This window comes from Ceratotherium simum, chromosome 5, assembly GCF_057802395.1.
Source record: "Ceratotherium simum simum isolate JZ-2026a chromosome 5, ASM5780239v1, whole genome shotgun sequence".
Classification (NCBI taxonomy): Eukaryota; Metazoa; Chordata; class Mammalia; order Perissodactyla; family Rhinocerotidae; genus Ceratotherium; species Ceratotherium simum.
In genome coordinates, this window is record NC_141904.1 from 82136702 (window position 1) to 82164439 (window position 27738).

Consider the following 27738-nt stretch of genomic DNA (forward strand, 5'->3'; position numbering starts at 1 on the left):
GGTGCTTACTTTCGCCTCCCCGATCTCAGAGGTTTCTCCTCTTGCTGTTGCTCTCTGCTCTCCTGGGGGGCTAGCTTGTTGAAACTACCCTCGCAACAGTTCCGCTCCCTCCGTAGGGGGATCCCCACAAGCTGTGAGGGGTCTTGGAGAGCGCCAGTTTTCACGAGGCAAGCTGCCCCTCCCCCACCTCTGAGAGCCGTGTGGTCTTTGTCTCTGGGTCACAGTCCTTGGGGAAGGAAGGGAGCTCCTCTTACCTCCTTCCACTTACTCTGGGGATTCCAGCACCTCAGTCCTTGGGTGTATGGCTGCCTGGGTGCCTCATACATCCCGTGTGTTGTGTGAATAGCTTCTGTTGGAATATGAACGTCCTTTTTGTTGTGTCTTAGAGGGTGAGAGTTCAGTGGGGGAAGCTCACTCTGCCATAATGCTTGCCATTTTTTTTATTGATGTCATAATAGTTCATAACATTGTGAAATTTTAGTTGTACATTATTGTTTGTCAGTCACCATATAATTGTATCCCTTCACCCCTTGTGCCCACCTCCCAACCCCCTTACCCCTGGTAACCACCAAACTGTTGTCTCTGTCTGTAGGTTAGTTTATCTTCCACATATGAGTGAAATCATTTGGTGTTTGTATTTCCCTGTATGCCATTTTTTAATACAGGTTTTATAATGGTGTAGCTCAAATACTGAAACATTTACCTTAGAAAGAACTCACCAAACGAAAAAAGTCCTAAGTTACTAAGTCTCAATTACCAATCGCCATTTTAGGGCATAATTTGAAAATTAAATTGATTGACTAAATGAAAAATAAATACATTGCTAGGGAACCTTCCTTTGTTGTAGAGTGGATTGTGAACAGAATGAGGATACAGTGTGCTATGGGGCTATTTGGTTGTTTCCACTTTAGTGAGCGAGTTTCAGTTTTTAGAGAAGGATGGATTTTGACCAGAGAACAGGACAACTGGCCACACACAACCCCAAGCAAACATCCCCTTTATAACTTCCTATCACATTTTTATTTAACAGACATCAAAGTAGCATTCACTAAGTGCAAAGCTTTGTGCTGGAGAGAGGCACTAAGATGAAAAGGCTCTGTAGAGACCCTCACAGGGAGAGAGAAAGGCACACACAATAATGGAAGGGAACAAAAAGGGTAAGGTGTGAGGACAAGATACCCAAATATGCCAGCTAAGAGTCTAGAGGGACCCCTGAAACCCTGGCCGCAGCTGGGGTTGAAGGATAGGGCAAGCACCAGGCTGAGGGCATCAGGTGTGGCAGGGCCTGCTGTCAGATCCTCTGCACAGCATCTCCATCAGGAGTGTGGGCCTGTGTGGACACAGGGGGAGGGCGCTCAAGCCCTCAGCCAGGCCTGGCTTGTCCTTTTTCCTGCAGGTGAAGTTGCCTGACCTCTGTACCTGTTTCCTCGTCTCTTTAGAATGGGACAGTGTAACTACCTCACATGGTTATTACGATTATTAAGTTAATGCATGTAATTGCCTAAATGGAGCCAGGCTTGCACAAGTGCTGCTTTCATGTGGCCCATAGTGACTACCTCAGGTTGTTGAGCAGGTCACAAAAACAATGCCTTTCAGTAAAGGCAATACTTTATGCAGAGTAACCGCTCAAGTGTTTGGGTTTTTTTTTAACTTCTTTTATTGAGACACAAGTCACATAACATAAAATTCTTTTAAATTGTACAATTTGATGGTTTTTGGTACGTTCACAATGCTGTTCAACCATCATCACTAATTTCAGGACATTGCCGTCAGCCTAAAAAGAAACCTCGTACCTGTTAGCAGTCAGACCCAATGCTCCCCTCTCCAGCCTCTGGCAATCACTAATCTGGTTTCTGTGTCTACAGACAGGCCTATTTTGGGCATTTCTTATAAACAGAATCATATATGTGGCTTTTTGTGCCTGGCTTCTTGCACTCAGCATAATGTTTTGAAGGTTCATCCGTGTTGCAGCATGCGTCAGTAGTTCTCACGAGTAATACTCCCTTGTATGGATAGACCACATTTTATCTGCTTATCAGTTGACGGACATTTCAAGTGTTTATTATTAATACTCCAGAACTCAGAGCCTATAATTCCAAACCATGGCAAAGCATACCAAAAACACTGCCTCTATTTGGCCACGGCTCACTCGGGTTCCTGCAGTTCTCCTGGAGGAGACAGGCCTGTTGTTCGGATGAGAACACTGAGACCGAAAGACGGGGAGACTGGCTGAAGATCCTGTGCTTTGTGGGAAACCCGGGGATTTATGACTCCGGATTCGGGAGCCCCTGGGCCAAACTAAGAAACACTGTCTTTGGCCGAGCCCGGAACTTTGCACCGCGGTGATCGCCTCGCGCCCCTCCCGGGAGCGGCTAAAGGAGCGGGGTCGGGGGCGCTGGGGCGGAGGCGGTCCGCTCCCGTCGCCTCGGCGCGCGGCGGCGCTCAGCCAGCCTGAGCTCAGCCAAGCCCGCGGGGCGTCCGGAGTCCGGGCAACGGTTGCTTCTCAGCTGGGCACCTTGCGCGTCTGGCAAAACTGGGTGCTCTGGCACCCCGACGCCGCCCGTGCAAGCAAGCACACACGGACGCGTACACGCGCCGCAGCGCCCGCCCCCAGCGCCGCGGCCATGGGTGCTGCCTATGAAACGAACGAGGATCTGTTCCCATCGCTGCCCGGTAAGCTCTGTAGGCCATGGCGGGAGGGGGTTATTTATCCTGAGAGCACCGAGAAGCCATTTCAGTGAAGCCACTGAAGGGTTTCAGTCGGGGGGAGTGGCTCTTCTGGCTGAGGGCGGGTCCTGGATTTGGGGGCGGGCACAGTGGAAGCGGTGAGACCAGTGAGGAGCATATTCTCAATGTTTCCATGGTCTGTAGGGTAAAGTTTAAATCCGTTAACGTGGCATTCGAGATGGCTCCAACTTTATTTCCCATTAACCTCCTCCTTCACACACAATATGGAACTTGTGGAACTATTTAGTGACTCTAAAATCCCCAGACCCTACCCCCTACCTTTCGCCATGCTGGCCCCTCTACCCCTTGTTACCCAACTCATTCTTGAAGGCGCATGTCAATGCCTCCTCCTCCATGATGACCTCCTGGGTTCCTCCATTAGCGCTTCTCCCCAGACTAAGAGCATCTAGTTACCCTTCTGGTTACTCCATCTTGTTCCATGCCAGTGCACTGTTGTCGGGCCCCCAGCCTCGTTTGGATCTGCACCCAGCCAGCACCAAGCACTGGGTGATTCTCAGTAAATGCTGGTTTGATAAGTGACTAAATCCTCAGCTGTACCCAGCATCTTGTCCTCAGGGAAATGATAAATGGATTATTGAGAAGTACTCCCTTTTGTCCACACTGATGGACAGAATACTCTTATTATTTTCTGACTATGAAAGGAACACATGAGCATTGTAAGGAGACCTAACAAATGTTCACTTTGTGCCAGGCTAGGCACTGGGGATACATGGGAACTAAGACACAGTCCTTGCCATTGGGAAACTCACAGGTTGTTGGGAAAGAAAGACTCAGAAAGCATCTTCATCCAGAAAAATATGGTAAATGCTGTGATGGGGCTAAGCATGGCAGCTGTGGGGACCCAGAGGGGGCACGAGGGAGGGGCTGAGAAGGCTTCAGGGGATGCTGATGCCTGAGCTGAGTCTCGGAGCAGCAGTAGAGAATAATCAAGTGAAGTGGGGGAGAGAGAAGAGCATTCCAGAGAGAGAAAACAGCACAGTTTGGGGAGGGCAGGGCGGGGGGACCAAGGAATCACAGTCAGCTCAGTTTGGGTACAAGTACAAGGTGAGGCAGAAGGAAGGAGAGAAGGAGCCCATTAGAGAGGCTGGCAGGGGTGGGCAGGTCAGGTGGGGCCAGGTTAAGGAGACTGAACTTGATTCTGGAGGCCATTGGGAGTACTAGAAGGGTTTTAAGCAGGGGAATTGTGGTTTTAGAAGGAAAATGATGATGAGAATATTTTTAATAATATATCCCTTCTGAATTTTAGAACACTCCCATATCTACTATTCATTTGATCTTCATAACAGCTTCAGGAGGTAGCTAGAGCAGAGTTTACAACGGTTTAGACATGAAAGAAGGAGACTCTGTGAGATTAGGTGACACTTTGGGGTAATATCAGGTAATTGCTCAGAGCTGAGCTCTGGGGCCAGGCTCTGTCCCAGCTCTGCTACTAATCAACCGTGTGACCTTGGGCCTCTCTGGGCCTTAGTGTCCTTATCTGTACAATGGGTGTAATCACAGAGCTGACTTGTTATGTCTGTCCATTTGTCATTCACTCATTCACCAAATAATTAGTGAGCTCCCACTATGTGTTGGCACTGTGGAGGTGCTGGGAGCAGGGAAGAAAAAAGATGAGGTCCTGGTTCACAGTCCATTGGAAAACATAAACATCAACCAAGTAATTGCACCAGCAGTTTCAAACACAAATGTCTGCCTGAACCAGGCACTTAATGAATGAACTGAGCTGCACGTGAGATGACAGGGAATGGTGGGGACTACAGCAAGCCGGAGAGGGCATGCCCCAGCCTAAAGTAACTCAAACTGGAAAATTTTAAGCAATATGTCAATCAAAACAGGACCCCACACCTCATTCAGCATGAGGCATGCCAGTTGGCACCCCCTGATTTACACACTTGTGATAAGTGGTCTGAAGGAAAAGTATAGGTTGTGTTATGCAGAGGTAACATGAGGATATAACAGAGCCTGGGAGCTGGAGAGGTAACATTTGGCCTGAGGTCTGGAGGATGAGGAGGAGTGGGGAGGGGATGGGTGGGGGAGGAGCACTCCTGGCAGAGGGAGCAGCATGTGCAAAACCCTGAGGCAGGATGGGCTTGATCCTTCAGGGAACAGAGAGAAGGTCAGGGCGTCTGGGATGTAGTAAGGAAAGATAGGCGAGCGATGAGACGGGAAAGGTTGGCAGAGGAGGGCCATGGGACTTTATTTTGAGGGCTCTGGAAAGTCATGGAAGGGTTTCAAAATGGGTGATGGGTGAGTATATAAAAAAATAATAGTGGCGCACTTACTATGAACAAAGCAACTAAAATGGACTGATTCTAAACATCACCACTCAGTAAGGTAAGTACCGTCATTATCCCCATTTACAAGTGAAGCAGTTGAGACACACGGAGGATAAGTGACTTGCCCTAGATCATGCAGCCAGCGAGAGGCAGGAGGACTCAGACTGGAGCATTCTGGCTCCAAAGCCTCTATTCGTGACGGCGCTACACTGATCGGGTGATCAGACCAGATCAGAAGGGCATTTTAAAAAGATCCTTCTGGGCCGGCCCCGTGGCTTAGCGGTTGGGTGCGTGCGCTCCGCTGCTGGCGGCCCGGGTTCAGATCCCGGGTGCGCACCGACACACCGCTTCTCTGGCCATGCTGAGGCTGCATCCCACATACAGCAACTAAAAGGATGTGCAGCTATGACATACAACTATCTACTGGGGCTTTGGGGGAAAAAATAAATAAATAAAATCTTTAAAAATATCCTTCTGATTGCCAGTAAGGAGTATTGGGGAGTCGGGGGGCGGGGGATGGAGTAGGAGTAGAATCTGAGAAGGTTAATTAAGAGAAAGCATATAAAGCCCTTAGCATAGTACCTGCCACTGGGAGTGCCCAGTCACGTAGGATGCAATTATCTTCATCATTTTAGCAAGGCGCCAGTAAAGCCGGGCCTGGAACCCAGGTGCCCTGATGCCCAGCCTGGTGCTAAAGCAGTTTTCCTTCCTGACTTCTTTAGTCCTCTTCCTGAAAGGAATTCACCTCTTAACCCTCTTCCCCCAAGGGCTCTGCCAGTCTGAGACCTCAGCTGACGAAAATGCCAGCAAGGACCCCATCTCCGATCCTGAACGGGTCATTGCCCACTGCTTCAGGCAGTTTAAGAAGGACTTCCACCTGCCTCGAAGCCGCCGGCGGATCATCATCTTGCCTCAAAAAGAGGATCCCATACCCATCCATCCCATGCCCCAACCCCAGGCTCCGCTACAGCCCATCTCCAGCTTCAAACCCCTGGAAGCTAGGGACGTCCGAGAGCAGCCGGAGGACACAAAGACCTGGCTGAGCCAGAGGATGAAGCTTCGTGAGGACCTGGAAACCTTCGGCAACTTAGAGAGGTGGCTGCAGAACAAGCCCAGCCTCACGCCTTCAGAGGCCAGCGTCTTACAGAGGATCCACAAGGAGCGCGAGGCCCAGCTGACTTCTGCCAGAGCCACCGAGGTGACAGGCCCCATTTGCCAGGTGAAGACACTGAGGGGTTAGGCGCATGCTGTCATTTCATTCCCTTGGATTAGCAGGATGGGGACTGTTCACCCCACTTGACAGAAGAGCAAACAGAAGTTTGGGAGAAGAAAGGGAGGTGAATTGGTTATCTAGTGCTGCGTGACAAACACCCCAAAGTGACTTGAAGCAACAAATGTTTATAATCTCACTTGTTTCTGAGTCAGGAATCTGGGAGGAACTTAGCTGGGTGGCTCTGGCTCAGTCTTTCATCTCAGGATGTTGGCCTGGGCCACAGACATTTGAAGGCTTGACTGGGGCAGGAGGAGCCCCCGCCCTCAGCTGGCTTGCTCCCAGTGCTGTTGGCAGGAGCCCCAGTTCCTCACCACACGGACCACTCCATAGGGCTGCTGGAGGGTTGCAGAGTGACAGTCCGGGAAACAGCCAGGAGGAGGCTGCAATGACCTTTATGACCTCGTCTCAGGAAGTCTCAGTTTCAGAAGATTTACACTATCACTTCCACCATATTCTGTTTGTCAGGAGCAAGTCATTAAGCACTGTCCACACTTGGGAGGGGGATTAGACTCCATCTTAAAAGGGAGGAGAGTTGAAGAAGTTGCGGCTGACCTTCAGACCACCCGGGGAGGGGTGATCCTTGGCAGCCCCTCTGTGGGGCAGTCTTAATGCTCACTGGCCGTTCATTCATTCACTGGCACGTTTGCTGAGGGCCTTTATGTGCCAAGCAGGTGCTCACGGGGCTGCTGTGAGGACCACAGCTGGGAGGGTGGGAGAAAACGGAGGATCCCCTTTTGTAAGCATGGACACAGAGGCTCAGTGAGGCCAGTGGATTTTCCAGATCCATGGAGAGAGTAAATGGCAGTCAGTCCCCAAGTCCTCATCTTCCGACTGCTTGCCTCTCTGTGACATTTCCTTGCAAAACAAACACTTGAAATTTCTCCCAGTTCAGGTGAAGCTGGGATAAGAGGTCACGTGAACCTGGGTTTAAACCCAGCTCTGCTACTTCCTAGCTGTACAGTCTGGGCCTCAGTTTCCTCATCTGTTAAATGGGGATAACCATTGTGCCTACTTGCTAGGGTTGCTGGGATGTCTAAATGGATTAATTTCTGTAAGGTGCCTAGCACAGTGCTGGGCACATAGTGGGCACTCAATAAACGGTTGGCGTCTTTAGTATTATCGCAGTCTCATCAGCGCCATTTGGGTTGGCCCAAACACTTCAGAGTCAGTCCTTGGTGTAATTGTAGTGAAAACCCCAAGTTCATGGGTCTAACACACCCTTTGCTGCCAGCATCACAGCATCCATGAATAAACACTGACTTGGGTTAGAAACCCAGCTCAACTGCTTACCTGCACTGTGAGCCTGGGCAAGTCACTTCACCTCTCTGAGGCTGTTTCCTCACTTGTAAAACAGGAAAGTAATACCTGATACCTAATTCACAGCATCATTTATTCATTCAGCAAACAACTACTGCCTACCTGCCTAGGGCCTGGGGCTTTGTTCAGTACCAGGATGGGAGGTGAGGGTATGTAGCTAAATACAACATGGCCTTGCTCTCCAGGTGTTCGCACGTTAGTGAGGGAGACAGACACATCAGATTAATGACTCTACTACAGTTTGCTACAGGTCATTAATAGAGGTGGGTCCCAAATGCTCCAGGAGCACAGAGGAGCTAAAAGCTAGGGAACAGGAAGGCTCTTTGTAAACTGTCGAGTGCCGCACTGAGGTAAGGGAGGAGTATTCTGATATATTCCCATTCACCTGGAAGTGGAGGAGGAGTAGGCTGTGGACGGGTATGGAAAGAGGGCAGAGTCTTCTAGGCAGGAGGCCCGCAGGAGCAAAGCTGGGAGGTGGAGGAGAGGGGAACCCCGTCGGGCCCCGGGCAGGGGCGTATATTTTGGTGCACTGAGAGCCCAGTGGGACTGTAATAGTGACTGGTCTGACAGGAGAGATGTGGATACAAATGAAACTAGCTCTCACATTGTCCAAGCCTCTGATTTCTGAGGGGAAAATGGAGGCCCAGAGAAGCGGTCTCCCAGGTGTTCTGTGGCAGGACACGGCCGCCCCGGGCTTGCCAGAATCCAGTGCTCTCTGCACTCCATCTTGCTGTCTGTTTAGAGCCGCTCAGCCCCCCTCTCCCATTTCTCTCCAGCTCTGGGGATCTCGTGCCATCGGCCTGTCTTCCCTGAACTCTCCCCTCTGCCCCACTCTCTTGCCTCTTTCAGAAGAAAAGCCCCCAGCCCCCCTGCCAACTGTCCCAGCTCCAACTGCCCAGGCCCTCCGCCCTGCCGGCCTTGTACTCCTACCTGCGTAGCCACAGGATCAAGATCCTGGGGATGTTTAACAAGGTGGCCTGCGGTGAGAACCAGAGGATCTCCAGGGAGGACTTCACTGAGGCTCTGAAGGCGGTGAGTGCCTCCCGCTCCCTCAGGGCTGGCCTGAGTGGGGAGGGCGTCCATGCACCCCCCACTGCTGCCCCCTCCTCATGTCCTGGACACACTGAAAAGTAGACACAGGGAGCTCAAACGATCAGCTTTATTACTTGTAAAGCCAGATGGGAAAATGTGGCTTCACCTGTGGCCACATCAGACGCCTAAAACTCCCCTTGCCCAGGTCTGACCTTGAAAGGTCCTACCTTTGTGGACAGTGTGCAGAGCTGAGCCATAAACAGCCAGCTGCCTGGGGAATCTTGCCCATCAGACCCCAGAACCGAGCAAAGAGATTGCTAGGCCTTCAGTTCTGCCTCTAGAACCTTCTAGAGCTTCTCCAACTCTCACTGGCGAATGAATCACATAGGGGTCTTGTTAAAATGCAGCATCTGACTCAGTGCCTCTGTGTGAGGCCCAAGATGCTGCATTCTGACGAGCTCCCCGTGACGCCCATGGTCCTGGTCCACAGACCACGCTTCTACTGGCCAGTCACAAACTGAAGTTAATTGTAAATAAATAAAATAAAAAATCCAGTTCCTCAGTCACACCCACCACGTTTCGAGTGCTCAGTAGTCACATGTGGTGAGTGGTTCCTCTGTTGGACTGTGCAGATGTGGAACATTTCCATCATTGCAGAAAGTTCTGTTGATCTAGCAGCGGTCTGCCTACTATGGCCCAGGGGTCAAACCGAGTCTGTCTCCTGTTTTTGTAAATAAAGTTTTATGGAAACATAGCCATGCTCATTTGTTTGTGTGTTGTCCTGGCTGCTTTCATCCCGTGAGAGCAGAGTTGAGCAGTGATGACAGAGAGCCTATGGCTCACAGAGCCTAAAATCTTTACTGTCTAGCCCTTTCTAGAAAAAGTTTGCTGACCTCTGGTCTAGATGAATTAAGCTTTTATTTAAGCACTGGACTTGGGGTTACAGCCTTTAAGAAAAACTTTAGGCAGTTTGCTGCATATTTTATGAAATATGTGAATCCTCACTGGTTTTCACACCATCGTTTTATGACACGGAAGTGTCTGAACAACCTTTCAAGGCATTTAGAACAAAAGATAGAGGGTCTTGAATCTGCCTGACCAAGAAGATGAAACACTAAATCGTTTCGCACCAGGAGAGTTCTGACCTTCTTTAAGGAAAGTTCAGTGGGCAATGACTATGGTCTAAAGCAGCTGAAGAATTATAGTTTTATATTTCCTGTAAAACTTTTTCTTGTATATTCGCTGTTGCTGGCCAGCATTATCCTCCGCCCAAGTTGCTCACCCTGCTTATCGTATTGCTGATCCGATTTTACTTCAGTGAAGGGAGGCTTATGTGTCCCTCATGGGCAAGGATGATAGACACGTGAAATCCTTCTTCACATCCAGCATGGGAAAGCGGGGTGTGGCATGGAGTGATTGGCATGGAGTGAGGTGGGAGCCCAGAGGAAGAAGTAGCAGACTCGGCAAAAACGGTGGCATATCTGGACTGGGTTTTGAGGGAGGGATAGGAGTTTTTCAGGCAGAGAGGGGGAAACGCCTGAGTAAAGGCAGGGGGTGAGAAAGTGCAGGGTGTGTTCAGGGCCCGGGGAAGAGCTCTGAGCTGCTGTGGCAGAGATCTTGGGTATGAGCTGGGAGTGGCTGCAAGTGAAACTAGATGGGGCGGTGGGGCTAGGCTGGCAAGGCCTTGGCTGTCCTTGCAGGACGTGTGGATTGGAGCCTGCCCACCCTGGGGGCTTCCCTTCTCTCCTCAGGTCAGAGTCCCTCTGACAGACCGGGAGGTGGAGGATATTGTCATCTATCTCAGCTCTCTGGGGACGCACAGCAGCATCACCCTGCATGCCCTGACCAACACCTACATACAGTGGTGTTTGGCTGAGCAGAGAAGTGCCCTGCCAACTGGAAGGGAGAGTACGTACCCACTCCCACCCCCGTGCCTCCGCTTCCCCATCTGGGGAGCAAGCCTGGTGGAGGCAGCCTTGGCTCACTTCCTGAGTGTGTTCTCCAACTCTGGCTCACCGTAGGTGGGCCAAGCCTCTGGAACTTCTATGCCCGGGGGTCAACTAAGGAGTAGATATTTTCTTGAGTGCCCAGCCACTGTGTCCATTCAAAGATGAATGAGGCCCAGCCCTTGTCCTTAGTGTAGGATTCTCAAAGGGTGGTTTCAGCCCCCCAAGCCCACCTGATACACTGACCAAACAAATAGCAAGCCTTTCCATTTGTATATAGGCCCAAGGCCTTCTTACTATTAGTCTATATGTTATTGATAAAAAGTAAACTAAAGTTCAGAAACCAGAATTAGCACGTTTAGAATTTACTGGAAAGTTTACTTTGGTATTTTACTCTCAGGGATATTAGTAGGGCTGCTGTAAACAGTTGTATATGTTGTGCACAGCTCAAGTTCCATTTGCCAAGCCGTGTGCTCGTGGAGCTACATCTGTCCAGATGAAGCACAGAGGCAAATTAGAAATGGACTAGCCATAGCTCTTGCTATGAATTTACTCTACAACACAGGGTGCATCATGGTTCTTTAGAGTTTAGTGCCATTGTTGTTGTAAAAAAAAAAAAAATTTGAACAACTACAGATAGAATTCAAGCCCTCCCTTGACCACTGTCCACCATTCCAGATCCCTCCCCAAATGTAACCACATCTTTCTTTTTCTAAATGAAACAAATCTTGCTTTGCCCCCACTCGCCAGGTTGGCGGGAATGAAATTTCAGACATTGGGTGGGGTGGTGCTCCTCGTCCTCCCTGTGGTCATGTAAGAGCCCTAGGGGGGCAGTGGAGGGGTTTCCTTACATGGGTGAAGATTTGGGAGGGCCTCTGGAGTTCACGGTCACACTGAGCTAGGTGCTTGGCATCCTCACTGGTTGGTTCTTTTGGAGGCAGCAGGCAGCTCCCATAGAGTCCATTCCTCAGGCCCCCGGAGCGTCACCTACAGCGCAGCACACAGATTTCCGACCTGTAGCCTCGACAAGCCCTGGGCAGAGGCACCGTCACCCCCAGGCAGGGTCTCTGCCCATCTCAGAGTCCCAGGGAACATGAGCGCCCCTACAGTCGCCTCCTGCACGCGTCACCACCCCCACACTAGCCATCACCCTTCGTGTCCATCCTCAGGGTCATTCGAGTTGGGTGTCATTTCCCACCCATGCTCTTTTTGCCTTTTCATTATGAATTACCAAAGCGCGTTGATATCCATGTAGTTGGCTGAGAGTCATTTGGTGAATGATCACTGTGCGCCATGATGGGTATTTGCAGCAAAGGTATTTGGGGCCTATCATTTCCCAATGAATAGACTTGAAGCCAAGAGCAGGTATTTGCTTGAATGGTGCTCTCTCAGGATCATCACGGAGTTCTTTTTCCCCCGAGAGCGGCAGTGGGTAGAGGAAGCAGACTTGGGTATCTCTTGCTTTGCCTAAAGGGGCAGCAGCATCAAGAGTCTGGGCACCAGCTCACAGAGAGAAGGTGGTAGCATTTGGGGGCGTCCTCTGTGGGCTGGGGAGCGTTACCCCAGCATCAGCTCAGTTTATCCTCAAGTCCCCAGAGTTCAGGGCTGCCATTCACACTTTAGGAGGAGGGAGCTGAAGCTCCGGGAGGCTGACTGCCTGGCCACCGTCTCAACACGGGAAGGCAGCGGGGCCAGCACTCCATCCCAGCCCAGGACAGTGAAGGCCTGAACCAGGGCAGGGGCAATGGGGTGCTTTCATTCACTCGGATCTTTGTTGAGGACCTACTGTGTGCCAGGCACACTTCTAGGAGCTGGGAACACAGTAGTGAAGAAGCCAATGCCCCTGCCTTCAATGAGCTTCCATGTAAAGGGTTAACCAAGACGATGTCCAGTAGCGATTAATGCTTTGAAGACAGAGGACACAGTGAGGGGTGGTCGTCAGGGAAAGCCTCTGAAAAGCAGCCGCTGGAGCTGAGAGCTGAGTGACTGAGGAGGAGCCAGTCTGGGGAAGGGCATCCTAGCAGATGTGACCTCAAAGGCCAAGGCCCTGAGGCGAGAAGTCTTCCGGGGACAGAAGAAGTGCGGGGGGCTGGGTGGAGTGAGTGAGGGCTGGGCGTAGGAGACGGGGCAGGTGGCCGGTCAGCTGAGGCCAGCTCCTGAGGCTGTGCAGATCAGGGGCAGGACTCGAGGTGCTGTGGGAAGCCAGTAGAGAGTGTTAAGCAGGGGAATGAGGTGATCTGGCTTGTATTTTTTGTAAGTCCTATTTGCTGTTTGGTGGAAACAGGACTCTAGAAGGTGAGAACGGCAACAGGAAGGCTGGGTTCATGGACAGGTGAGGGAGGAGGCGGCCCGCTCTAGGGAGGCCCAGTGGAGCCGGAGAGCAGGGACACCTTCAACGCACATCTCAGATGGCGCTGACCAGACACGTAGGAAGTGAGCAGAGGGGTGGCCCAGTGCCTGCTCGGTGACGGTGGGTAACTGCTTGGAGGATTCCGTGGCTTGGCACCCTCTCAGTCTCTCCTTCTTTGTCTCGTTCCTCCGACTCTAGAGTATAGATCTGCTGAGCACAGAGTTTCCCCACAGAGTGCATCTCAGAAGCAGAAGGGCACTTTAGCCCCAGAGCCTCCCAAGATGGATCCACTGACTGAGCCCGTAGTCGATACCCAGCTGGAGGCACGGCCCATGACCCTGGAGGAGATGGAGGACGTCGGCAAGTGGTGCAGAGAGAGGAGGCGGCAGAACAAGGTACCCCCGCCAGTGGGGGAGGGCACTGGGCTTGGCAATTGGACAGGCTTGGGTTCCAGTCCGCGGCACCTCCACCACCTTCTAGCTGGGGGAACTCTTGGGAGCGGGCTTCTTTACCTCTCTGTTCCCTCATCTGTTCCTTCATCTGTATAACAAAAACAATACCTACCTCACAAGGTTTCTGTGAAGATGAAATGAGATAATGTTTCTGAAAGTACTGAGTTCCCCTCCTCCCATTCTTTAATTATGACTTTGCCTCCTGAGACCGGGCTGCGTCTTCATCACAGCTGGAATTCAAGCGCCTGGCATGGGGCCTGGCCCTGAGTAGGCACTCCAGAAATACATGACCAGTGAAGGAAGGAAGAACTGATTGTGTGAATTAATTCATCCAGTAAACATTTGTTGAGAGCTTGTAATGTGCTAGGCACTCTTCTAGGTGCTCTGAGAACACAACAGCCCCTGCCCTCAGGAAGCTGAGTCTAGTCAGGGAGGCAGGCAATATTAATGTAATACCAAATACATACATATTTTTATATTATCTATAAATATGAAGACATAATAAAATGTTCAGTATTGGTAAGTGCTATATCAACTAAGATCTGATTCAATTGCATGACAGGAAAACCCAAAATGTTAGAGCAGGGATCGGAAACCTTCCCTGGAAAGGGCCAGATAGTAAATGTTTTAGGTGTTTCAGGCCGTGTTGTCTCTGTTGCAACTACTTGACTCTGCACCACAGAGCAGCCACAGACGACACCTAAACAAATGAGTGTGGTTGTGTTCCAATAAAACTTTATTTATAAAAAACAAGTGGTGGGCCAGATTTGGCCTATGAGCTGTACTTTGTGGATTCTGGTGTTAGAAGCTTGAAAAAGATAGATTTTTCTTTCCTTGTAAATAAATCAATAAATAAGAAGGCCACTGGGCTGGCCCTGTGGCTTAGCGGTTAAGTGCTCGCCTGCTACTGGCGCACCCGGTTTGGATCCCGGAGTGCACCGACGCACTGCTTCTCTGGCCGTGTTGAGGCCGCTGGCCCCACATACACCAACTAGAAGGATGTGCAACTATGACGTGCAACTATCTGCTGGGGCTTTGGGGGAAAAACAAAAAGGAGGAGGATTGGCAATAGATGTTAGCTCAGAGCCAGTCTTCCTCAGCAAAAAGAGGAGGATTAGCATGGATGTTAGCTCAGGGCTGATCTTCCTCAAAAAAGAAGAAGGCCACAAGTGGCTACACACTCCTCAGCCCTCTTCTGCCTTGCTCTGTCATCCTTAACAGTAGCTTCCACCTGAAAGTCACAGGTGGCTGCACTTAATTTAAATTCCCACGCAGCCAAACACGTGAATGTAATGTTTCAATAGGATGCCTCTAGCGCATCTGTACTGTACTGTACCGGATACATTATACAGTCACGTGTGCACGTCCACGTACAGGGCTCTGCACACAGAACTGCGTGCGTTGACCATTCAGGTGCTCTTCAGGGGTAACCTTGACCATGTGTGATTTTTCTCCCGAGTCACTGACTGCAGAACCTGAACTTCGGTCCCACCGTGTATTCTTTGCCATTGCCCATTCTGGGGGCTGCATGGGGAGAGGCAGATAAGGCTCAACATCTGCCTTCCAGCCAGGAGGAGAGAGATAAAGCGAAGAGAAGTGTGTGGCAACCTCTCTTCTCTTTACAGCTCAGGATCCCCTCCATCGAGTACACGGGGCAGTGCCGCCTGGTGTGCAGTGGGAATAAGCGCATTGACGACCACTGCCTCCCGTCCACCATCCAGGGAGAGATGAACGAGCTCATCAACAAGTCCCGCATGAACGACCTTCTCGTCTACCTGAAGTGCCAGGAGCTCTGTGGGTACTATGGCCTCCCGGTGACAGAGGACACCCTCATGAAAGGTAAGGGCCTTGGTGGCTGGCCCTCAGGAGGATGCCAAGAGGGCCCAGAGCCAGGGCGAGGGTGGTGTCCACCTGAGGCTTGTCCTTCCCCAGCCAACATGCACGCAGCCAGGCTGCTGTGGCCTGTGGTGGAGACACTGGGAAGAAGGAGGGGGAGGAGGGGAGGAACAGCCCAGCCTGTTTTGCTGATAGATGAGATTTCTAGATCTCAGAGGTCCACAGGCTCCACAGGCCTGGGGGTCCGGGTTCCCCAGCTGAGCTTGGTGAGCTGGCATTTTAGAGCAGGAAGCTCCCAGGACAGGAGTTTTGGGTGAGGGAACCCTGAGGTTGAGCATAAAAGAACAATGCCAGTTTCAAAGAGGGAGATTTGGTAGAAGTGATACTGCTAGGCTGTGTTGGGCATTTCCAAAACCACCTCCCTAGGCCAGGCCAGTTTCTTGATTCTTCTGCAATCCTGAGGTAGGAATGCTCCAGGAGACACTTTCTGCTGAGGCCCTTTGCTCTCCGCTCAGACAGCAGGACTCAACCCTGAGATTTCCACACTGGTTCCGCCCTCTGCTTAGGGGAAGAATTGTGTCTTCACATATCCAAGCAGATCTGAACCTTTCACATCTCTGGGTAGAGTATGTGCTTCTGAGAGATGGGGGTGGGGGAGTGCCCAGCTCCTGATGACCATGCAGCAATGCTGGCATCCCAGATTTATGAATTTATAAATTTAATGGGCAGGTCCCTCACTGTGCTTTAAAAACATGAAGGAGCAACTGCACTTGAGGGAAGACGTTTTCCCATAGGAACTTTGCAAGGAGGAACTGTGGTCATACTGGGAAAGGTGGTTTTCTGAGAGAGGGGCACACAGAGAGTGGTGTGACTTCCCTGAGAATAAGAGTTAACAGTCACAATTAATTATTTCCATCTTCTTCCCAAGAGGGAGGGGAACAAGTGCTAAATGTATAGGGCCTTGGGTCTTGTATTAGTCTGCTAGGGCTGCTGGAACAAAGTACCACCGGCTGGGTGGCTTAAACCACAGACATTTATATTCTCACAGTTCTGAAGGCTAGAAGTCCAAGATCAAGGTGCCGGCAGGATTGGTTTCCTCAGTGGCCTCTCTCCTTGGCATGCAAGTGGCTGCCTCTTCACGTGATCTTTTCAGTATAGACACCAGTGTATCTGATGTCTCTCTGTGTCTGCAAATTTCCTCTTATAAGGACACCAATCAGACTGGCTTAGGGCCCACCCTAACAGCCTCATTTTAGGTTAATCACCTCTTGAAAGGCCCTACCTCCAAATACAAAATCTGAGGTTCCTGGAGTTACGGCTTCAACATATGAATTTGGGGGGAAACAATTCAGCCATAACAGGTCTATACAGGGAGATGTGGCCAAGGGCCTTCAGGAACACAGGCCAACCAATCTAAATGGTCATTGTCTCTCGCACCTGCTGCACACCCCTCACTTGGTGGCCGCTTGCTGCTCACCTGGGCTGGGAGGGCAGCCACAGCAGGAGATCCTGCAGCTCTGGACACTGACTTTTCACCACATCATCCTTTTTTCCTCTTTCCCTGATTGTTTCCATCCCCTGGTCTTGGCTAATGGTGGAGCTGCAGCTATGTCCTCTAAAATGCAGGCAGGCTTGCCAGGCACCCCACACTGCTCCTGTGGGTTAGGTCTTTCCTCTGGATGTGCCCCCTTTGTCTGTCCCCACCAGACTATCAAGCCCCTACTGATTCTCTCCACCACTGGTTTTTCCTAGCTTCTGGGTCAGTACATGGGTGAGCCTCACCTTCTGCAGGATCTCACATTCATGGGCACACAGGAGCAGCATCCATGGGCGGGCTTCCTTTTGCTTCTGATTGGTCTAGATGGAAAAGACTCTAGTCCACCACTCTCCTGGCCACTATCCATTGGCTGTCCTTATGACACACGCGTGATCTGTTGGGGGCAAAGAAGCGCAAACATCAGGACTCCCAGGTCTGTGTTCTAGACTCGAGGTTGGTGGGCTCTGACTTGAGGCCTCAGGCTCATGGGCCAGAATTCTAGATCATCATGGCAATTCTCCTCTTCCCAGTGAATATAGCTTTATTGTTTTTCTCTCCCTTATTTTATAGATAATACTTGGACACTTAATTTTTTAAAAAAACAAAAATAAAAATCCCCCCAGCCTGAGTTGACCGCCATTAATATTTTAGTGACCTTTCTTTCACAAACCTTTTTCTTTTCCATTTACACAAAATTATTTATGTAAATCATTTTTAAAAATCATGTATATATATTTTAAAATGTAGTTTTAAAAATCATTTTTAAAAGTTACCTTTTAAAAGGTAATGCAGGTAAATAAAAGGTAAATTAAAAATACCTTTTTAAAATGTTGATGTTGCACATCTCCCTTCCTCTCCTTTCTTCTCATCTGCCCAATCCCTGCCCTCACCACAAATAACCAACATTAATAACCTGGAGTGTAACCTTCCATCACTTTTTCTAGAACGTGAGCTATTTGTGTGTTACCATCTTAGGATAAGCACTGCTCAATAGTTGCAGGAAGATGGAGACCTGGCCCAGTGTTCTTTATGTTCTCAGTTCTTAGAAAGGTCTCCCGCAGATATCTGTGCGACTGATTCTAGACAAGGAGGAAACTGCCATCAGCTAGGTCTCAGTTAACCTGGTGAAGTCTTGGTGCATCTCCCCTCCTCCTTCCGGGACTCCTGACCAGGACGCCCCGCAGGCTGGTGGTGCAGGGTGGGCCTGCTCCCTGCCTCGGGCCTTTGCTGACCTGGTTAGAAAGAAGCTCCCTCATCTGTAGGCCACTCAGCAGCATTGTACCACCCCCGTTTCCTGATATCACACTATAGTTACATGCTGTGTCACAACTGGGGGAAGCTGGAGATAGGATCTAAGGGACCCTCTGCACTATTTTTGCAACTTCCTGTGAATCTGCAATCATTGAAAAATAGAAAGTTTTGAAAAACGTATGTAAGAAAAAATCAAACAAAAATGTGAATTTATTTTTAAAGAAGTCCCCCTCTGCCCCAAAAGTTCAGGGAGGAGAGGGGTCTTGGGCTGATGGGCCACATTTCTCTGGCTGCTCACAGCCCTGCTGTACCCGGGAGACAAGATCCTTTTCCAGAAGGACCCGGTGTGCCAGATCCGCCAGCCTGGAGGCTACTACTCGGACTTGAAGAGCTTCGGCCCGAATCTGGGCCTGCGCAGGCCCCAGGGCCGCAGTGAGCCTGCGGCTAAGACGACTGACAAGCTGAGTGTCAAACCCCCTTCTTCCCCTGCCATTTGCTCCTGCCCCGCTGCTGTCCCCTTGGCTGAAGGGGCTGGGACGCTGACAGACATGGGGTGTCACGTTGTGCCAGTGTCTGTGTCCTAACCCTGCATGTCCAACCCAACTGGTCATCATGGACTGGCCAGTCCCCAGTGTCTCCCTGGCGCATGTCTCAGGCTGCAGCCTCCTCACTTCAGCTCCCCCACAGCTACCCTCCTGACCAATTCTGACACGATCTCAAGCTCTCTGGAAAAGATTAAAAAGAGGGTCTCCTTAGAGAAACAGGGGAGGCCCCTTCACAGATCATGGGCTGGGTGTCGGGCCCTGCAGAGGTCAGTGGTGGCACCCGGGCTACTCCCTGAGGCCCCGTTAACCTGGACTTCGCCTCTCCTGACAAGATGCCTCCCTTTCTTCTCCACTAGGAAAACGCCGACAATAATAAAGAGAATGTACTTTAAGGGGTTTGAGCAATTCATCAGGCTTGTTGCGATCACCTGACTCTGGAAGAGGGGAGGGTGGGAGGGAGATGCCTGGGACTCTGCAGCTTGCACGGTGCTCCTAGCACAGCATCTGGGACTCAGTGCCCAGGAGCTGAGAGGCTTAAAACAACAGTTAGAGTGTCAGGCAGACCCCGCTCTGGGTGTTTTCGTGTGTTAACTCATGTACATCCTCTCAACACCCCTATGAAGTTACTTTTAGCATACCTATTTTACAAGACAGGAAACTGAGGTACAGAAAAGTTAAATATCTTGCTCAAAGTCACACACCTATTAAGTGGTGGAGCAGGGATTTGACCCCAGCTCTGCCAGCTCCAGAGGCTGTACTCCGAACCCCACATTAAAATGCCTCCAGAGAACACATGGTGTACACTTAAGAGTTTGGTGTTTAGAGGCAGCAGATTGGAAGTCAAGCCTGCACTTGGCCACTTGTGGACTGTGTGACCTTGGAGAAATGACTTAGCCTCTCTAAGCCTCCGGGTCCTCATTGGTAAGGTAGAAGGGACAACAGAACCTACCACAAGGAATTGTAGTGAAGACTGAGATACCGAAGTGCTTAGCACAGTTCTGTGCCTGCACTCTGGTCACAGTTGGTTTGCTCCACTGGAGAAGGAGCCCTGACCTGGCCTGTCTGCCATGATGACCTTCCCTGTCTTCTTCTTTTCCAGGAAGCTGAAGGCGAAAGCCCAGTGGTCGGCAGTGAACCTCCCCAATTACTTCTGGCCGGGTCACCTCCTGGACAAGCTGCAGCTCTACCTGCCGCCTGTGACTGTGGACCAGACTAGCCCCACGCCTGCTCGGCCGCCTACCACCCCAACCACTCCCGGCCCATTAGGAACAAGAACTATGGATGTGCAGTTTTTAAAGGTTCCTCTTTGCTGACTTCTGCCCTTTTGAAATAAACCAAGTTGGAGTTTTTTTCATGTCACCTGTGATCCACCTGATGTGATTTCTTGCTCAGGAGCTGTGGCCAGAAGGGTGTTTGGAAAGCTGGGGTCCTGAGCCTGGGGGAATAGAGCAGGCACATCTCCTGTGATGTTGACAAGGATGCCTGCATGGTACCTCCAGCCTTTCATCCTGGGGTCTCTCCCCCAGGGGGAAGCAGTAGGCAGTGTGGGTACCCCTGTGCTTTCCTCTGTGAAAGAAGTTGACAGCATGTCCTTTCACCCCAAAGGCTGAGCCATTTGCATCACTACTTCCAAATCTCTAGGGTCGCTCACGATTGGAAGCATGTTCTCTGGTTCATGAGCCCGCCACTTGATCCACCCACCTGACCCTCAAGAGCTTTTCCTTCATAACACGCATCACGTGGACTGCTGTTAGCACAGTGCTTCCAGGATCCGCTTCCCATCTGACTTCCCACAGGCCGAAGGATAAGCAGGATCCGTGAGGTGTGCTACAGTCACGGACACAGCGGGGTTTTAGTCTTGCCAGCTGTGTGACCTCGGACGGGCCATTTCACTTCACTTTTAGCCTCACCTCTCTGGTCTCCTCCAACTCCCCTTCCCTTCACAGTCAAATCTCATGAAGGAGTTGTCCACACTCGCTTCCTTCCCTTCTCACTTCTCATTCAGTCAGCAACACAATCCGTTGAGCTTCTGTCTCCAGCTGGCCCCTGGAACTACTTGGTCAAGATCACTGATGACACCTGTATTACGTTCGAGTTGTGGAATCAAGGGGCATTTTTTTCTCCTGAAATTCGATTTTCACAATCTTAAAAACAAAAGCGAAACAAACCAAGAACAACAATGAAAAACTAGGCAGTTTAGCTTAATGGTTAGAAGTGTGGATTTCTGGAGTCAAATCTCCAAACTTCACTCTCTACATATGTAAAATAGGGAAAATAATAGAACCACCTCAGAATTGTGGGAAGGATAGTAAACCCCATTGGATGACAGCTGTTATACTTTGATTGCTGTTTAAATTCACGTGAGGGAATCATTGGGAAGTCTTTGTTTTGCTCCCTTTTGGCCACTAAGAGGCGCACTTTGAAGCAGAAGAAACGCGGGGGAAATAACCTGAAAATTGGATTATTCTCCGGCGGAGCGGTACCGACTCCTGGCGGAAGCGGATGCCCGCCATCAGGTCCTAGAAGCTCAGAAAGAATTCCAAATTTTCTACGCAGTCCCAACGGCAGGTATGAAAAACGTTCAGTACTACTCCCGGATACTACACCCTAGGAAGACACAGGCAGCGCTCGACTTTTTCACTGTTACTTCTCTGACGTGTCTTGATTTTCTTTGGAGGACGGAGATCTGGAAGCGCTCGCTGTTCCCTGCCAGGACCTGAGGGCTGAGTCCCGTCAGCCCTCGCGCGCCGCCTCGCCCTCTCTTCCTCGCGCTGGCCCCCGGGCGGCCGCGGTCTGCGCTCGGTGAGTCCTGACGGTTCCTCGTCCCCGTCTGTTTGGTCCGTGTCGGGTCCCATCGCCCCCTGGTGGGCAGGCCTGTCCTTCAGCGGTCGCCTCGGTGGGCACCGTCCTTGTCGGCTGGCTGGAGCGCGAGCAGGAGCAGAGCGAGGCGGCCGGCGAGTGGCTGAAGTTCGCTTGCCGGGCGCTTGCCCTCCTGGGGAGGCCGCTAGTCCCGGCCCTGGGGGCGCGGGGCGCCTGTTGGGGCCGGACTAAGGAGGCCGCGGAGCGCCCGGGGGTTCCGTCCTGACGGCCCTGGACTCGGTCCTCGGATCCATCACCGCGCTTGGTGCTGTCTGCCCACGTGTGTCCTTCTGCTTCCGCTGCCCCACGCGCCCTCGCTCCAGTGTCGGGGCCTGGGGCTGCTGCTGCGGCGGGATCGCCGAAAAAAAAAAAAGAAAATACGAGCTGCGAGGCGGCTCGTTCCATTCACAGAAATTCTGGTAGCGGGTCAGCACTTCTGGGAATATGAAACCGCGTCCTTGTTTTCGAGGAAATCATGGCGCGGGGCGCGGAGGGAGTCATTCCCTAATTGAACACATGTTCATTGAGTACCTACTGTGTGCCGAACAAAGAAATTCATCGCTGAGAAGAGAACAAAAAGTGGCTACAGCAGAAGAAAATAGGGTAGCTGGGAAGGCCACCTTGAGGAAGGTCACTGTTACGTTGATACTCAGATGAGCTCCAGGTAGAACAGTATGTTCAGACCTAGAGGCGTTTTAGAAGCACATCCTGGTTTTGTATAGCGTCTGAGCATACTGCAGAGCAGCAGCACCCTGGGGGAACAATAGGTTTCTATTTACTGACCCTCTTGGTCTGGGCACTGCAAGCATTCAGTGTGCAATATCTCATTTTACAGGTGAGAAACTGGACTCGGGTTCACGTAAATTCCCCAAGGCCTGCATAACTAAAAGGAAATGGGACCATCTAGGGGGTGGGACACTTTGTGGAGTGGTATCTGTTGCCCCTGTGTAGCTGAGAACGCTTTAGGTCAGCTCTTGGCTCCTTCTTGGCTTTGAGTGGGTGAGGTGACCCCTCACCTCCCAGGATCGCATCTGGAGAGTGGCTAGTACTCTGCCAGCTTCGGAGACGGGAGGGAAAGCAAGCCTGGCAGAGGGACTCATTCCATTCCCAGCTGTCTCAGTAGCTGGTGACTGGAAGACACTCCGAAACAATGTTCAAGCCCTGAGCAAGAAGGCCTCCTTCCAGGGCTCTAATTGGACACAGTCTCTGCCTCTTTCTTGAAGGCGTCATGGCTGCCCTCAGACCCCTCGTGAAGCCCAAGATCGTCAAAAAGAGGACCAAGAAGTTCATTCGGCACCAGTCAGACCGATATGTCAAAATTAAGGTATATGGCCCTGGGATGGAAGTGTGTGTTGGGGTGAAGAAGGGGTTCTTCAATAGGCTGTTGGGTTTGTGACGTCTAGTGGGAAGATGACTGCTGGCAGATGAACCGGGCTGGTGCTGGAAGAGCACTGGGTAGAAACCCGGGTCTCCCTGAGTGTGCATTCCTGCCACTCTGTCTTTTGATGTGTAAACTCAAATGACCAGGGACACTTGGCTGTTTTGAGGTGTTGAGAGGCTTGCACTTGTATCATATTTCAGGTGGCCTTGTGACAGTATGAGAGGTAGATAATCCTTATTTCATAGATGAGCAGACTTAGGTCTTGAGTGCAGTGTCAAAGCCCACGCTCTTCATCTCACTGTATACACAGTCCCCTCACGTCGCATTGGTATGTAGTCTGCTTTTCCTTTGCTTAGGAGGAGTGGATGGGGGTCTATATTCCTGGTGGTCAGATGTAGGAGCCTCATCTTTTTCCACCAAAAAAATATAAAGAAGTAGTGAAACTCTGTTACCCAAGGACAGCTATTGTTTGCCATGTTTCATTTTCATTTGGTCCCGTTTTTCCTCCAAAGGGAAGAGTTGGCAGTCCACGCAGACCCTGACCCTCCTGTGTTTTCTTTCAGCGTAACTGGCGGAAACCCAGAGGCATTGACAATAGGGTGCGCAGAAGATTCAAGGGCCAGATCTTGATGCCCAACATTGGTTATGGGAGCAACAAGAAAACAAAGCACATGCTGCCCAGTGGCTTCCGGAAGTTCCTAGTCCACAACATCAAGGAGCTTGAAGTGCTGCTGATGTGCAACAAGTGAGTTGGGTCCCACTGGGTTCAGGTGTCAGAAGTCTACATCTCTGTGAGCAGTTTTGGCAGGGGTTCTAGACCTTTTAGAATGCACTTAGAGGAGTTGCATATTGTCTGAGCTTCGAGAATGCTTGTTGGGCACTTGAAAATGCTTCTTTTGCTGGAGGGGGCGGAGCCAGACAACTTGTCCTGAGAAGCGTAGACATCCAAGACCTGGAAAGAGAAGGACTTTGCTTAACGCTACGAACACAGCAGTGTCGTGCTGGCAGTCATTTCGAGAGCTTGCTTTATTTATGCGGGAGGCAGCGGGGAGAACAAACATCGCCCCAGAGCTAAGGGGCACTCCATGCTGGAGCCACAGGTGTCTTCAGAATGCTGCAGATTGAATAGACGAGTTGCTGCCTGATGTAGGGCTCAGTGTGATCTGAGGCGGAGGAGAGGAGGACTTTGTTTGCAGGCAGAGAGGACGGCCTACACAAAGTTGTAGAGATGCAAGAGTGTTCACTGTTATTGCAAGTGTTTTGAGAAAGTTAGACACTTGGTGAGCTGTGTGTGTGAGACTTTTTCGGTCTGCTTACGCCAAAAGTGGAGCAGTAGGATGAGAAAAGATTTCTCAAGGGAAGAGATTTAGACACCTTGACTCTAGATTGGAGGGAATGGTATTTTTTGGTTCAGCAGAGGACAGTTTATTTTCTTCCCTTCCTGTGAAACAGAAGCTAAAAACCTGGATTGTCCTAAATCAGAAAGGATGTGGAGAGAGGGTGACTTACTGGTAACATCTGAGTGTGTGCATGTTTACAGAGACCTTTTATCTATAGTGATTGTAGACACAAGTAATAAAAATGAGCGAAACCATTATTCTCACTCTTATAATTTTATTTATTTATTTTTCCCCCAAAGCCCCAGTAGATAGTTGTATGTCATAGCTGCACATCCTTCTAGTTGCTGTACGTGGGACGCGGCCTCAGCATGGCCGGAGAAGCGGTGCGTCGGTGCACGCCTGGGATCCGAACCCGGGCCGCCAGCAGCGGAGCGCACGCACTTAACCGCTAAGCCACAGGGCTGGCCCTATTCTCACTCTTGGTTGAGTTTCTAGGTTGGAAGTTTAACCAGGTGTTGAAATGCTGGAAATTTGCTTTAGAAAAGAGTAGCATAGAGATTAATGGTGGTTGCCCAAACAGCAAGAAGCAGGTTGATAGAGAATTATGACAGAAAGATGCAATTTAATGCCTGTCGTGTAGCAAGATGATTACGGTGCAGATGTTGCTGGTTGCCATAAAGATACTCTTTTTTAGTAGCAGCAGCTTGGCAGTTTGTATCTGCCAAGAGCCATAGAAATACTCTGAATCTATGATCTTTAATCCACAAGTTCCATTTTGTGGCATTTATCCTTAAATGATTGAAAAGCAGGGGAACTTTATAAGCTGATCATTGTAGCAGTAACTGAACAATTGAAAATATTGGTGAATGGTGGGAGTACAAGCACTGAGTGGAGTGTTATGCATTCATTAAAAATAATTGTTGGGAGAGGCCGGCCCGGTGGTGCAAGCGGTTCAGTGCGCTGTTCGCTGCGGTGGCCCGGGTTCGCTGGTTTGGATCCTGGCGCACCCACGCACTGCTTGGCAAGCCATGCTGTGGCAGCGTCCCATATAAAGTGGAGGAAGATGAGGCACGGATGTTAGCCCAGGGCCAGTCTTCCTCAGCAGAAAAAAAGGAGGATTGGCAGATGTTAGCACAGGGCTGATCTTCCTCACAAAAAAATAAAAATAAAAATAATTGTTCGGGCCAGCCCGGTGGCACAAGCGATTAAGTGCGCATGCTCCGCTTCGGCGGCCCAGGGTTTGCAGGTTCGGGTCCTGGGCGCACTCTGACGCACTGCTTGTCAAGTCATGCTGCAGCGGCGTCCCATATAAAGTAGAGGAAGATGGGCACGGATGTTAGCTCAGGGCAGATCTTCCTCAGCCAAAAGAGGAGGATTGGCAACGGATGTTAGCTCAGGGCTGATCTTCCTCACAAAAAAAAAAATAATAATAATAATTGTCATGTATGGAAAATGCCCAACAGGGTATTTAAAATGATATGTATTTAAGTATTAAGTATTTAAAATGGTATGTGCAGTGTGATCGTGATTATTAAATACACCTATGGACAAGGACCTGAGGAGTTTTTGAAAAGTGTAATACCACTTAAATCTTGAAAACAAAGATTTTGGGAAAATTTTAAAATATAGCTACTTTGAGCTTGAATGGACTTCATGTACAACAAGAAAATTCTTTGTCTGGATTTGCTTGTCTCGCTGTTAAGATGTTTTCCCAGAGAGCTCTTGAAAAGAACTGTGTATATGCCCACTGCCTCATTTAATCACTCCTTACAGTCTTCTCTTTGCTGAAATTCTTCCAGGGGTAGAGTGTCTTTTCTTAATCCACTGTTGGTGGCTTCGTAAATTCTGCTTCCTGAAATGTGCTCATTAGGCCACTTTGTTATCAAACTGGGGCACGTGTAGCTGTGAGTAATGCATGAGTTAGAACAGTATCTGGCACACGGGTACTCATGACATGTTAGGTGTTGTCACTCGCTGGGTAACTTTAGGCAATGTTACTTCTCAACTTGAACTTTGTCGCAGCAGTCAAACAAGTAAAATGTTTATGGTCTGAGCCAGGGAGCCCTTGGCTCAATCAAATGCTTGGGTTCGGCTCTTGACTACGTTGCAGAGAGTTCCAAAACTTTTCATGGGCAAGTCCAAGCTCCTGAGACTGCCCTGAGCTGGGCAAATTGGCCTGAAGGACTGAGGGCGGGAGAACCTTTGAACCTGGAGCTGGGCTGAGCTCTCCTGACCCTGTCTCTTACTTAATGTGTGACTTGGGAATTCACTTCCACCTTTGTGGGCCTTGGTTTCCTTGTCTGTAAAATGGAGGCAATACCTGGATTACAAGGCTGCTACGAGGATTAGATGAGGAGGACAATGAGAGTGCTTTTTGTCACTACCAGGGAACACCTCGAGAGTCTTACTGCTAGTACCATGGAATTAGGGGAGTGCTGAGTTGGGGGGGGCAGGGCTCGCTCAGCAGCCATTTACCAGCACCCTCTTTGCTCAGTACTGTGGCTCTGGAGGTGAAGGGACCAAAGCCATTATGCTCCCAGTGTTGTGTATTCCCAGCCTGGCTTGCCCCTTACCCCCTCACCGATTCTCTTCCAGATCTTACTGTGCTGAGATTGCTCACAACGTCTCCTCCAAGAACCGCAAAGCCATTGTGGAAAGAGCAGCCCAGCTGGCCATCAGAGTCACCAATCCCAATGCCAGGCCGCGCAGCTAAGAAAAGGAATGGACAGCTCACAGGCACATTGTATTTGTGTTAATAAAACCATAAAACTGCCATCTGGCATTCCCCCCTTTGTTTTACTGTTCAGTTTCTTACTTTGACAGCTTGTCACAGGGACTGTTCTTTTGCCTGTTGATGCTCTGTGGAATCTTCCATTTGGAAGGAGTTGGTAAAGGATACTCGGTCCTTCACAGGGCACAGACCTCAGGTGTCCAGACCAGCCTTGGTTGGCTCCAGTTGGGGCTGGGGAAGAGTGGGGGAGACTTGGCCCTCAGACCAAGGTAGTTTCTGAGACCTTTGATTAAAGGACCTTGCAGCTCGGAGCAAGTAGTCACTCTTAGCCTCAGTTTGTAAAGCTGGGTCACAGTTACCCTCTGCGGTTCTTGTGAAGATTGAGAACATGTGCATGAAAGGATCCAGATGAATTTTTTCTTACTCCCTTAAATGCTTATTTGGTGCCAGAATAGCACCCTATAGCTTCTATCCAAAAATATACAACAGGATGACACACAAATCCCTCCACTACGTAATAGCAGCCTTAAAAGTGTCTTCCAGTCTCCCTCCTGTGACCCGCCCCAGCCTGCTGCTTCAGGCAGAATTGAACGTTTTCTGAAGGTGTGAGATCCTTAACTGATGGTAACGGACCTCTTGATTGATACTCAGGACTTAACAATCAAGCTCACTTATCAACTACAGCCCTAAACCTTAGGCAACAATAGCTAGAATTTAGCTGGTTTAATGATAAGGTTATGATACTGCTTTTCCAAGAAATGGTATTAAGTGGCACTGTAGGTCACATGGGTATAGCATGTGGTACTCTAGTATAAGACCGATGCTTATCGGGTGTCTTCGTTTTCACCATCCTGGTCAACTGAG

At 50.2% G+C, this 27738-nt stretch overlaps 2 protein-coding genes and 1 non-coding gene across 4 annotated transcripts in view; all 3 read left to right on the forward strand.

Moving 5' to 3' along the window:
• LOC101392062 (EF-hand calcium-binding domain-containing protein 12-like) overlaps positions 1-19694 on the forward strand; it is a 58683-nt gene extending 38989 nt beyond the window's left edge. The window contains exons 8-13 of one of the 2 annotated variants that reach the window (XM_087431390.1): positions 5792-6243; positions 8464-8646; positions 10398-10554; positions 13141-13337; positions 15020-15233; positions 19663-19694. In XM_087431390.1, coding sequence (XP_087287516.1) covers positions 5792-6243; positions 8464-8646; positions 10398-10554; positions 13141-13337; positions 15020-15233; positions 19663-19670 — 1211 coding nt within the window. In that variant the 3' untranslated portion in view covers positions 19671-19694. Of the gene's footprint in view, positions 1-5791; positions 6244-8463; positions 8647-10397; positions 10555-13140; positions 13338-15019; positions 15234-18318; positions 18647-19662 lie in introns of those variants that run through there. The other variant, XM_087431389.1, reaches the window with a different exon arrangement.
• Positions 19695-21245: 1551 nt separating this feature from the next.
• LOC147917115 (large ribosomal subunit protein eL32-like) lies at positions 21246-26963 on the forward strand. Its single transcript, XM_087431395.1, has 4 exons — positions 21246-21365; positions 22646-22746; positions 23367-23548; positions 26739-26963. The coding sequence occupies exons 2-4, from the start codon at positions 22651-22653 to the stop codon at positions 26854-26856; spliced, it is 396 nt and encodes a 131-aa protein (XP_087287521.1). The 5' UTR covers positions 21246-21365; positions 22646-22650; the 3' UTR covers positions 26857-26963.
• Positions 22436-22575, forward strand: LOC147917116 (small nucleolar RNA SNORA7). Its single transcript, XR_015552410.1, has one exon. It is a non-coding gene; the product is annotated as a small nucleolar RNA SNORA7 (small nucleolar RNA).
• Positions 26964-27738: the final 775 nt, after the last annotated feature.